The 13,361-nt window shown below is 41.8% G+C and overlaps 1 protein-coding gene across 10 annotated transcripts in view; it reads right to left on the bottom strand.

The window, feature by feature from the left end:
* birc6 (baculoviral IAP repeat containing 6) overlaps positions 1-13,361 on the bottom strand; it is a 134,677-nt gene that overhangs the window by 115,975 nt on the left and 5,341 nt on the right. For all 10 annotated transcript variants that reach the window (XM_023296605.3, XM_023296620.3, XM_035942151.2 and 7 more), the window contains exons 2-3: positions 11,160-11,341; positions 2,276-2,413 (exon numbers count right to left, since the gene is read on the bottom strand). In XM_023296605.3, coding sequence (XP_023152373.2) covers positions 2,276-2,413; positions 11,160-11,341 — 320 coding nt within the window. The remainder of the gene's footprint in view (positions 1-2,275; positions 2,414-11,159; positions 11,342-13,361) is intronic.

Raw genomic sequence — 13,361 nt, 5'->3', positions numbered from 1 at the left:
AACTATTAGGACCTCAAAAATAATATTCGGATACCACCATAACGACCAAATATTCGGGTCCAGCCCTACTTCATTAAAGAGTCCAGCACAGGCTCAACGCACATTATACACACACTGCTGTGAAAGTAGTATTAGAGGACGCAGGCCTGCTCAGTGGGACAGTCGCACTAGCTATCCTCTGCAGTGAACTGCTACTAGCATTTTAGCACAAATTACATGGAGGGCGGTTAAAATGAACAGCTGATACTGCCTTTCAGTACGTCTTATTGGTCTAAAATTGAACGCATAAAGGAACAGGCTAAATAAAGTGTGTGAGTGTCCTCCCTAGCTGATTGACTGGCCTTTCCCATCAGCCAGCGGAGCACTTACATTAGCTGCACTGGCTCAGAATCCCAGGACTACAGTGGTACATTGTGTATACACGTCAACATAGTGGGAGTTGACTATGCACTACATGGTGTAAACATGACTATTTAAGGTATCTTCTTCGACTGAATTGGTTCAGATATAAATAACACTTAATAAGAAGAACATTAAACCAAATATTTTCAATTTACCTATTTTGTACTAGCTTCATTAATTCATTACACTTCATGTCAGACTATTTGGAATCACTGCAAGTTTACAAAAGGAAAACTAGATGTGTGTCTATCAGAAAGGAGATGATTGCTTGGTAATGAAACTCGGGTTTTGGAACAAAAAAAAAGAGCAAAAAAGACTTTTTAAACTTGCCAAGGGAAAGATGTTGAGTTTTTATGACAAGGATGTTAAGTTGGTAATTACAGGGTACTGTGCTCACAGGGAGGTCAGCAAGGTTGTTTTGCACATCAAATGAAGCCTGTGTTTGGCTCGCAACTCAATATTGACCCCTGCAGACAGTAAGACTGGCAGTTTGGCAAGCTGAGTGGTAAAGAAGACGATCTGTTGCAGTAATGGTTGTAGCTAACAATACTAGCAGGAAGGCAGGGACAAGAGTGCTCCCTGAGTCAGCTGCTGGTCGGCAGACAGTTTCAAAATATACACCAACTACTCCTTAAAATCACAGTTTTCAGATGTTCTCTATTCAAAAAATATGAGTTTCTGATAGGTGTACCACTCCCTCCCCCCCAACGTCTCTACTAATTCCACTGTTTGTGCTTAGCTAGGCTAAACATTTTATTACGCTTCCAGTGAAATCAACACAGATTTTGTCATGTACCTCTGGACTGAACTAAAATATACATATACAACACAGAATACATACAAATGCTTTTTTGAAAAAAAATCTACTATATGCCAGGTTAGGCTTCCCTTTACTCTAAATCAACCTCAGTTCTACAAAATGTTGAAAACCTTCATCTGAGATTCTGCTTCATGTTGACTTGACATGACATGACATAACTTCTGCAGTTTTACCACATCCCAAAGCAGTTCTGCTGACAGCTGAGGCCACTGAAGTCTACCAGATTCATGTCATGTTCATTAAACCAGTTTGAGATGACTTCTGCTTTGTGACATGGTGCATTATCCTGTTGGAAGGAGCCATCAGAAGATTATAAACTGTGACCATAAAGGAATAAAGGGATGCACGGAGTCAGAAAAAAACTCAGACAGGCTTGTGGTATTCAAACTGTAAATGTTTGAAGTTAAGGGGCCCAAAGTGTGCCATAAAAATATTCCACAAGCCATTACAGTACCAGTAGCAGCCTGGACTGTTGATTGGATGATTGCATTCTAAGCAGGTGTACAATTTTATTCCTAATAATGTGTTCAGGAATGCACAGACGATATGCAACCTTCAATTTAATCCAAAGTCACAGAAGCCACATGTACAATGAGTCAGGCTGCCTCTCTGGTCTTGCTCATTAGTTCATCTTCCCAGTTCAACTGCAGCTCATACCATGCTGAAGGTTTCTTTTCAGATTTGTGACACGCTGTTCACATTTCTGATCATCATAGTGATAATCAATGATCAAGGTAATAATGTTGATTATGATCAAACAATCTTTTATTTTCGCCCCGGATGTGCACAGAAACAAGTACAATGACTTATTCTGAATAACACCGGCTTGGCAAAGCATATTTTGATTTTCTCTTACATGTTCTTCATACATGACAGGACACTTGCTGAAGCACTGTTGCTGACTTTGAGGTGTCACTGAAAGCCAAATTAAAAATCCTTAACATGCCACTATTGCACAACGCCTATGACCACACACAGTGGTGCTTTCTTTGTTCAGGATATAACAATAAAAACAAAAGCCCTTCTTTTTTTATAAAAGGCTGTGTGACTCACCTTGGCCACTTTGTGATTGGCTGCTGTCTCGTGTGAGGTATTCTTCAGGCCTTCTTTGAGCTGGGTAATGAAGAGTTCATAGCCCTCTGTGTTGGACACGTCGATCTTTTCCTGACAGGCTGATAGCATCTGCTGGGCCTAAATACACAGCATTATAAATTAGTTTTAACACAAAGACATATACATAGAAAGCTGTGACACAGTTGTACGGTATTTTGTGCAGTTTAATAAGTCTGAATCTGTGCCTGTGCTTTGTTTTGCAAAACTAAAATGAATCACTGTTACCATTTGTACAGCTGGCTATAAAGGTTGTTATATGACTGAATGCTTCAATGTTAGTGGCTGACATTACTTCAACTCATGAGGGTTGTGGCTTGTGCACATGCACCTCACTTTTTTTTTTGTTCCTACATACTGTTTTGTGCTTAGGCATTAAATGTCATTTTTGTTTGCATTAAACCAGTGTTGTCTCATTCATTTGTTGCAGCCTTTGACCCTAGTTGCAACAATACTTATGAACACTATTTTATATTTATATTGTATTTATTATTTTATTGTTCTGTAACCAAAAGTGACTACTCTAACTGAATGTTTACAATAGAAATAGGATTGATGAGGTTTGAGTGTCACGTTACGCTACAGTGCTCTTCAGTTTGTCTCCTGCAGTTCCATATGCTTTTCTTCTGTTTTCCTAATTCTTCTCTGTTCTGTCACATTTCTTGCCCACTAAGGTCCAGATATTAAAGCATGATTTCTTACTACCATTAGCCTACCATTTACAACAAAGTAGTTTCCAGCTACACTACTTGTTAACACTGACAAATTACTGTTTTTTTTCTGTGTAACAATATGAATGCTTGTGGAAGAGTGCAACGTTTATTAAACCTTCAGCAGTATCTGCTACCTCACCTTTCAAACACAGCCCCACTAACTCGCCGTAGCCACTCTGCAAATGCGCTCTCTGTGTAAACAACAGCTTTCAGTATTGATTGGCTGTTAGTCATGACATTGAACAGATAAACCAATAGAGCTGTGGTAGGACAGTGCTTCAGACCAGAGTGACGGAAGAGACAGAGAGACGGCTATATCAGAGCGAAAGTAACGCATTTAATGTATTTTGTGAGAAAAATTACACAAATCATCCAACAATGCCAAAACTTGGCCTCAATAATCAGTTGGGCCGATAATCAGTGAATCCTTACAACAAATGAGAGAGGTGGCTGCATCAGAGTCACATATTACAATATTAAGTAATTGTATTCCATCAGTGACTGGTTGAAAAAATTGTGAAACCGATAATATTAAATGCTGAATATCAGCAAGGCTAGAGATGGGTACCAAGCACCGGTATTGATTGGTATTGGTACGCGATTTGGTCAGCAATTCAGTATCGTTAAGCTCCTTGATAAACTGTGTTATTATCGGTATGTATGACATAAATCATGCAACATCATTTTAAGCTAATATAGACTGTGACCATAGCCTAGCTGCTGAGGTCTGACGACAATATGACATTGCACCGTTGTGCCGCTGCTGACTGTCCTCTGCAGTAGCCTAATGACGAACAGGGCAAAGCGATCAAAAGTTTGGGCTCATTTTTCTAGATTTATCAGCAATGCAGCTACAGGTAACACCAACAACCTCATGAAACCCTCACAGGTGCAACACTCCATAAATATTAAACAGCACCGTGTATTTGATAGCTTTAGCAGAGCAGGTGATGCTAGCACAGTAGTGGAGCGTCTGAGCCCCACTGGCTCTGATGGAGATGCTACAGGGAGTAATAAAACTGAAAGTTCAGATAACAAGACTACTTAATGTTTAAGTAGTTTGTTTGTTTGTTAAAATGGTTTAGGTATGCCACATAACTGCATAATCTTTAGGTAATGCTAAGTGAATTAAGAAGTTGTGTTTAAGCCTTCTCAAAACCATCAGAAAGACTGATTTCTACAGCAAAGGAACACTTCTTGAACAAAAATTGTTGATGGGTGGGTTAAATAAATATTAATACAGGAGAGAAAGTGTGAAGTTCTCCTCTTTATTGTTGTGGTTACATTTTCTTTGTTAAACATTTCCGTTAGCTTCAAAGAAGCTCAAGGACAAGGACTTTTGTAACCCAACTATACAATTCACTATTTATGAAAGCCAGGTCAGTCTAAGGAGTAGCGACATGACAAGTCACACAGAAGGAGAAAAACCTTGCATGTTCTTTCAGTGTGTGGAAATAGTTTGTCAAAGAAAATCTGAATTGCCAGTGTCACTGAAAACTCATACAAGATGTTGAGTTGCCTAGTTTGCGGCAAAAATAAAATGAATTCTTTTATAGCTTTCTTTTGTCATGTATTTATTTTATTCACTGAAGTATACAGAGTAGTGTCAATAAGAGTATCGATAAGGATCAGTATCAACAAGCAGTATTGGTATTGATAAAATCCACACTATACCTATCCCTACGCAAGGCAGATAATTGGTCGACCCCTGATTTTATATATATTAAAGAAGACTACTGTTCAATAGGGCTGGCCCGAATAGCAGTTTCTGGGCTCCGGATATTTGGCCCGATTAATGACGAATATCCGAATATTCGGTTCGGTCCGTAATGTCCGACGCGGTGGGCAAACGGAGGAACGAGCCGAATATTCGGCTCTCAAAATAAATATTCGGATACCACCGTCATGACCGAATATTCGGATATTCAGGCTCAGCCTTACTGTTCAACCCTACTGTTGGAAATCAACATGTCTAGAAGTCATCTTTACACCATGAGAAACCAAACACACACACTACCGACAAGCATTTTTAAAGTTCTTTTAACAAGAAAACTGTCCTCGCCCCTTGAGCAAAGTTCACAGAAGAGCATATTAATGTAAAGATTGCATAAAAAGTCAACCAGACAGCTTTCAGACATTTGCAGATTTCACAGTTGGACATTTCCTGATCCATTCTGGACTTATCAGGAGCATGTGTTAATGTCTGTGAGAATGTAAGGGCACACACTAGAACTGCACCAAAGAGACCAGTAATAGTGCATTTAAAAGAAAATATGTTGTTTATTATTGATCTCATAAAATTGAACTATGCTAAAATTCAGTAAGGTGAAACAGTCAAGCAGACGTATTGCTTCAAACTGATTATTAGCGACAACCAAGGTTGAGTTCCTTTATATAGTGAACAACTGGCAGGATGATTAATGTGTCCTCTTCGTGACCCTGACTTTGCTGTTGCTTTGTCGAAAGTACATAAGCACTTTTAGGATGAATATACGATCAACCCTGAACAATAACTGCTGCAACTTCTCTCCAACAGTGCGCTCCCCAAACCACTTCACCACCTCGTACATGCAGAAGGTTGTAACCACCCAAAGTTTCAGGGCGTCAGAAAATTTACAAGACCTGGAATCAATTGTTTTCACTTACAAAATTGGAATCCTCCAAAATTTTTGCATACAACTACTCATTGACAAAATGTTAAGCCCAACTTGATGGCTTTTCAACAAAGGCTCCTGTTTTCTGTCTGCAGAAATTCTAAATATTAACAGCGTTCCTCACACAAGTTCAAGAAGCCTGTTGTTTTATGAAATGAATGGAGTTGTGATTTTTTCGTTCATATTTCTTGTACATGTCATTTAATTAAACAAATGAAGATGTAAATTGGAAATAAAAACTCTGAGCTTTTTCATGTTTGCTGCAAAGCTACACTCTGCATTAGGTACTTTTCTGATATTTTCACTATTGTCTAGTGTAGAAAAACACTGAAGACATAAAAACTATTAAATAACGCAGTAAACAAAACTCTGTGATGTCCTCAAGTGGAGCTTTTCCATCCGCCTTGAACAAGTTCTCACATTGGCTGCTCAAAGTGAATTCACGCTTCTGTATGTTTGTATGTTTGCAAGACTATGTGTGACATTAATTCTGTCATCCATTAAAGTCCACAATAATAATAATAATAATAATAAATTTTATTTATAAAGCGCTTTTCCAAAAGCTCAAAGACGCTGTACATAAAATACAATAAGATAGAACAAAACAGATAATTAAAATCAGTAGATAGTAAACAAGTTCAAGATAAAATACAGAATCACTTAAGGAAAGCAGATCTAAAAAGGTGAGTCTTTAAAAGGGATTTAAATGTGGTGAGGTTGGTGCAGTCACGGAGGGCATGGGGGAGTGAGTTCCAGAGTGTGGGGGCGGCAATGGCGAAGGCTCTGTCCCCCCAATGTCGCCGGCTGGTCCTGTGCGGGATGGAAAGGAGGTTTGTGTGGGAGGAACGGAGATTCCTGGGGGGGGTGTAGGGGAGGAGCAAATCGGTAAGGTAAGAGGGGGCTAGATTATGGATGGACTTGAAGGTGAGGAGAAGCAGTTTGAACTGGATGCGGTGTGAAATGGGGAGCCAATGGAGGTTCCGCAGGACGGGTGTGATATGGTCGTGAGAACAGGTTCGGGTGAGGAGTCGGGCAGCAGAGTTTTGAATGAGTTGAAGTTTATTGAGAACTTTGGAGGTGGAGCCGAAGAGAACGCTATTGCAGTAGTCAAGGCGGGAAGTGACGAAGGCATGAATGAGGGTTTCAGCGGCTGAGAAGGAGAGGAAGGGGCGGAGACGGGCGACGTTGCGGAGATGGAAATAGGCAGTTTTGGTGATCTGATTAATGTGGGGTTCAAAAGTGAGGTTGCTGTCAAATATCACACCGAGGTTGCGGATGTGAGCAGAAGGAGATAGGGTGGTGTTATCAATGGTAATGGGGGGGTGGGGAAATGGTGTGAGTGATTTAGGTCCGATAAGGATGAGATCAGTCTTGTCACAGTTTAGCAGGAGAAAATTTTTCCTCATCCAGGATTTAATGTCGGCCAGGCAGCTGGAGAGAGAGGGGAGGGTGGTGGTGGCGGTGGTGTTGGTGGAGATGTAGAGTTGGATATCGTCGGCGTAGCAATGGAAGTGTAGGTTGTGGCGGCGGATGATGTTGCCGAGGGGGAGGAGGTACAGGATAAAGAGGAGGGGGCCAAGTACTGATCCTTGAGGGACACCATGGGACAGGGGGGCGGTGGGTGATGTGCAGTTGTTGACCTTGATGAATTGTTGTCGATTAGTGAGATATGATGTGAACCAGGTGAGGGCGGTGCCGGTGATGTTAATGGAGGATTGAAGGCGGGACAGGAGGATGGAGTGATTGATTGTGTCAAATGCTGCAGAGAGGTCGAGAAGAATGAGGATGGTGACTTGTCCAGAGTCTGAGGAGAGGAGGAGATCATTGGTGACCTTGAGGAGAGCAGTTTCAGTGCTGTGATGAGAGCGGAATCCGGATTGAAAGGTTTCATACAGGTTGTTGGAGGTGAGGTGAGTTTTCAACTGGGCAGCGACGACACGTTCTAATGTTTTGGATATGAAGGGGAGATTGGAGATGGGCCGGAAGTTGTGAGGGGAGGTTGGATCCAAACCAGGTTTTTTGAGGATGGGGGAGACAGAGGCGAGCTTGAGGGGTGAGGGGACACAGCCAGTACTGAGGGAAGTGTTGATGATGTTAGAGATGAGGGGGGCGATAACAGGGAGGCAGTTTTTGAGGAGGGCAGTGGGGATGGGGTCCAGGCAGGATGTGGAGTTTTTAGTTCCAGTGATGAATTTGGGCAGGTCCAGGGGGGAAACGGGCGAGAAGTGGGCCAGGGGGGGAAAGTTCAGAGGGTTTGGTGGAGGAGAGGGGGGATCAAGTGAAGTGGGAGAGGTGACAAGGCTGCTGTGGATGGAGATGATTTTGTTATGAAAAAAAGAGAGGAATAGGTTGCATTTGTCAGTGGTGAACGAGTTTGAGACTGTGTCCGGGGGGGCAAGGAGTTTATTGACAGTTGAGAAGAGGGATTTGGGGTTGTTGGAGCTGGTATTGATCAGGTCAGAGTAGAAAGTGGACCGTGCAGATTTCAGGGCGTCTTTGTATTGTTGGAGGAAGTCGGAGTAGGCTTGGCGGTGAACTGTCAGGTTTGTTTTCTTGACAAGACGTTCTAGCTGTCGTTTATGGGCTTTCATGAGGTGGAGTTCAGGGGTGTACCATGGAGCAGAGTGGGAGAAAGTAACTAATTTGGATTTGAGGGGAGCAAGCTGATCAAGACAGGAAGAGAGAGTATGATTGTAGTGGTTGATGAGGTCAGTGGGGTTATTGATTGACGGGGGAGGGGAGACGGACAATGCAGTGGTCAGTGAGGCGGAGAATACAGAGGGGGAGAGTGATCTGGTGTTTCTAAAAAAGATTGTCCGTTTTTCCTTGGGCAGGGGGGTGGGGAGGCTGATGTCCATAGTTATTGCTAGGTGGTCAGAGATGGAGAGATGACAGCTGGAGATATTTAGGACTGTAAGACCAGAGGAGCAAACCAGATCGAGGATGTGTCCATGGTTGTGGGTGGGGAAATTGACATGCTGGGTGAGGTTGAGTGATTGTAGGAGATCTAGGAAGTCAGAGGCAGATTTACTGTGAAGGTTGTCCATGTGAAAGTTGAAGTCACCAAGGATGAGGACTGACGGAGATGTAGCTAATAGCTGGGTGGCAAAGTGGGAAAAGTCAGGGAGAAATGAGGGGTTTGGTTTAGGTGGGCGGTAAATGATAGCAGTGACCATTGGGGTGGGACCGGGTGATTTAAAAACAAGGTGTTCAAAGGAGGGGGAGGCAGGGATGGAAAGTGGGATGGTTGTGAAGACCTGTTTGTGGATGACTGCGATGCCGCCTCCTCGACCTTCTGGGCGGGGTGAGTTGAGGTACGTGTATCCGGAGGGGGTGGCTTGGTTGAGTGGGTAGAAGTCCAGTGGTTTGTGCCATGTTTCGGTTAGACAGAGGAAGTCCAGTTTATTGTCCAGGATGAATAATTGTAGAATGGGGCCTTTGCTGGTGACGGAGCGGGTGTTGAAGAGGGCAAAGTTCAGGTGAAGTGTGGATGTGTGATTAGGGGAGGGCTTCTGGGGACAAGGCTGTGAGGTCCGTGGAAGTGGGCGAAGGTTAGCAAAATGGCAGTTTCTGAGGGAGGGCTGCCGAGGTTGTCTGAAGCTGATGATGGTGGGGATTTGGCAGCTTGTTGAATTCTGGTACTGCGGGGGTGACGGGCAAGGGGAGCCAGAGGGGGGAGGCAGTGGGTGTGCTGGAGGGGAAAATGGGGGGAGTTCCAGGTGGGGACAGAGGGGGGCGCTGTAGCTGGGAGGCGGTTCAGTGGAGCGTGAAGAAGAGATGGATGTAAACACTGGCACTAGTCAGTCTGAAGTGTGGACGGTGTATTGGATATTTGAGATTAAAAGTGATCTGCCGGACCTGTTTGGATGGATGCCATCACTGTTAAAATATTCTGGCCTGTTCCAGAAACAGTTAAAATTGTCAATAAAGTTAATTCTGCTGGCACGGCAGAACGAGCTAATCCAGGTGTTCAGGCTGAGCAGTCTGCTGAGGCGCTCAGAGTTGTTGTTTACCGTTGGTAGGGGCCCGCTAATAAAAATAGACTTTCCGCAGTCTTTCAGTAAGTCCGTCAGATTTAGAAAATCACGTTTTGTCTGCTCAGACTGGGGGCGCGCTGTGTCGTTGCAGCCGACGTGAAGGATAATGCGGTGTACAGAGGAGGGGAGTGAGCGGAGAACGGAAGGAATTTTAACAGCGATGTCTGCAGCTGTAGCACCGGGGAATGACAGTGTGATAGCGTTAAAGAACCTGATGGTCCAGACAGACACCTCGGTGACCACGTTTAATGTCCAAACAGCAAGTATGCGGACTACATGTGTCAGAGAAACAACTCAGAACAAATGCTTGTTATGAGGGGAGATTTTGCGAGGAGATTGTCAGCCATCAACACCTTTATAATTCATCACTAAAAGACTTCTAACTGAAGTAGTGCTGCCAAATTTTAAAGGTGTTTCCGATTTTTTTTTTTTTTTTTTTTTTTAGATACATGCTTTCCATCAACAGAACACAGTGGGACCTTTTAAATTCTCTAGAAATCCTGTGTAATGTCCACCCAGGAATAACAGACACTACAGCCCAATTTGTAAGTAGCTGCTATATCCTGCAAGCCCTGTGCGTTCTTCTATGTTTGAAAAGAGTGATATGAATTAGTTTTTTTTTTTCCCTTTATTGAACACTGCCAAAGGAAAGATACAGGAAATATGGGAAGCGAGAGTAAAGGAATGACATGCAGCAAATAGTTCCCAGCCAGAATCACTTGGGTACTCGCTGCTCAGTCTATATGAGCATCTGTGGTAATCTTCCCAGCCACGAGGCTATCTCCTCTAGTCCTAATCCTCTATGTTCTTCATCAAACCACTCCAATGATATATTGCAGGTAAATGTGATCACAAACAGCTAATGTCAACCTGCATAATGTAACACGGAGTTGGAGCATTTCACACGACTCAAAATAAAACATATTACTCAGTTTTTATTATCATAACTCTATAGTCTACTTTACAACAGTATGTTTGATTTAAACATGGCTATTTATTTTCTCCTCTAATCTCCTAATTTGTTATTCTTTGATGCATTACATTTTAGATCATATTTCTATCAAATTTAAGTAAAACAGAAAATGCATTTAAAATTTGAATAGAACAGACTGAATGCATTTTACTGATGAGACGTACGAGAGTACATATTGTAAGCTGAATACTAAGGAACCAAACATTAAAGTATATGGTTAAACATACACAGGTTTCTATGACTCCTGCAGTTGTCAAATTGGTGTGGGTGAGTATTAAAAAATGCGCCTGATTCTAAACAAATCTAATGGTGTATTTACATGGTAAATGATTGTGGATCCAAACTAATCCATCTGGCCCAAACACAGCAGATGGTGTAAAAGAACAGGTAACAATGATGTAAGGTTCTTCCTGGGGTCCCTGAAGAGTAAAGAATGTGGGCCTCTCTCACCTCTGTGACCGGCAGCTCCAGCTGAACCATATCCTCAGGCTTGGCCACTGGAGGCTGGAGGGCTGTGTCCAGAAGCAGGATGCCATTCAGGTCCTTCCTGCATCCCACTGCATAGTCGTCCACAAAAAGCACCTTGTCCACTGCAGGAAAGTACTGACACCTGACACGACCGCCAGGTTTAGCTGGAACATGAACAGATAACAACAGAGCACACAGTGTGAGGAGGTTTGAAGGAGAAAACATAAAAAATTACTTCTTCTCAATTCAATTCAGTTTCAGTACGTGGTGTCTCTGTGTCAGGTATCTGTGTATTTCGTGGACCGTCATTTCAGATAATATTACAGTTATTCACCATGTTTGGTCTGCTCTCTTGTGCCAAACAAATCAAAGCCAAACATCTGTTCTGACAAACAAGCCTGAATGGCCACCTTAAATAGGGATAGCATCACCTACTCCAGGGTGTGGAAAACTGGACAGGCCATAAAATCTAACCCTATGCCGAATACAAACATATTAAAATTAAATACACATGCAGAAAAATGTACTGTCATTTTTTGATCCATTTTTATGCATTCCCATAAGATTACAAGAGGCTTCTTTTTGATACAGTACCAAATATGTCTACGTAGTACCTTAATTCAAACAATGACATGTTGGTACACATTGAGTTTAGCCATTTAATTGCTCGGATTACAACTCAGTAAGTCAGCTCTCTTTGGTTTGTCTGTTGACCTAAACAGGGTTTGATTGACGAAAGGCGGGTCGTAATGTAAACACAGAAACAATAAGCTACTGTTTGAAAGCAGAAATCATGTAAGCAGAAAATTAATTTAAAACCCCCACTAATGCCTCCTCTGTATTCTTGTGGTGGTACTACAAGCTGTCACTAATCTTAAACAATGAATGAAGCATGTTTCAGAATGTAAAAGTTAATCATCTCTTATCAATGTTCTATTAAAATGCTGTAAGAAGCTTGTTACTTGCAGTAATTAAAGCATCACTGGTGTATAACAATTCTCCCTTTTTTGTGCATCCACAGATGGCAATTATGTTTTGAAATCTCTTTCCAACCTAGTCTACAGATAAAGGTGACTACAGCTTCTGTCACTGCCACATGCAGATTATAAAACAAGCATGTACACAACTGGTCAAAACTGAACTCCATCCGACAGATCCCACTAGAGACTTAGAAAGACAAATGTGCCAGATGTAAGCACTTTGTATAAACTCAAGTATAAAATTAATAGCGGCGTTGACTTGGACTTTCTTCACTTAATGGTTTAAGCATTGTGTCATCCAAAATTTGCAACTACAGTTGTTTTACACTGCTTTGCCAAAATAAATGTGGCATGTTTTCTACATTAGACTTGAAATATTTTGAGCAAAATTTCACGCATGATTCCGAGACATTTGGAAACGGTAAAGCGTGTTAAGAAATTATTGGTTTTCCAGTAACAAGGCATAAGTGCATAATTTTTTCATATAAAGGGAAAGCTGTCCTTTCACAAGTAAGCATCAGGGCAACAACAAGGACGACAGATATAGTGGGGTAATGAGTCCAACTACATCTTGATGATGCCCAACACCCCTACCACAGTGCCAGAGTTAAATTTAGTTTTGTTATCATGGAGTTTCGTACGTTTATATTTTTAGCCGAAACATACTTAGTTCTGTACTTTGTTTTTTCTGTTGTTACAGTAATCTGTCAATGTGTTGAATACATAATTTTGTTAGGGTTTGGAAAGTTAACTAAAAGTTACTGAACCCAAAACACTCTAATTAAACAACTCACAGAACTTTTTAAAAGCCATAATATGCAGCCATCAGTAACAGAAGGTAAAATGTCCTTCAAGGGAATCAAAACCTCACATGATCAGAAAAAAAATACTGCAGGTATGACCTCAGGATACTGAGTGGTTTCTACGACCATGAGAATGACTATAAAGTAATTTTCAGCAAACAGGGAGTTTGTCAGGGAAAAAAAAAGATATCTCCATCATGGATTCACATGCTGTGAAGACTATCATTATAAAACATATGTAAAAAAAAAAAAATCGTCCAAAATCTAAAATGGGTCTAGTCCTGAAGTGCACATGCGAAATCTGTAGACTAAGGTCTGAGTTACAGGACATACACTGAATATTTAAGGTTTCCATTGTGAGATTACAGAATTTGCCCGAGGGGATCAATACAGTATTTCTA

This window comes from Amphiprion ocellaris, chromosome 16 (genome assembly GCF_022539595.1).
Source record: "Amphiprion ocellaris isolate individual 3 ecotype Okinawa chromosome 16, ASM2253959v1, whole genome shotgun sequence".
In the NCBI taxonomy this organism is placed as follows: domain Eukaryota; kingdom Metazoa; phylum Chordata; class Actinopteri; family Pomacentridae; genus Amphiprion; species Amphiprion ocellaris.
The sequence above is the reverse complement of the archived record's forward strand: the minus strand, read 5'-3'. Positions and strand labels throughout refer to the sequence as shown.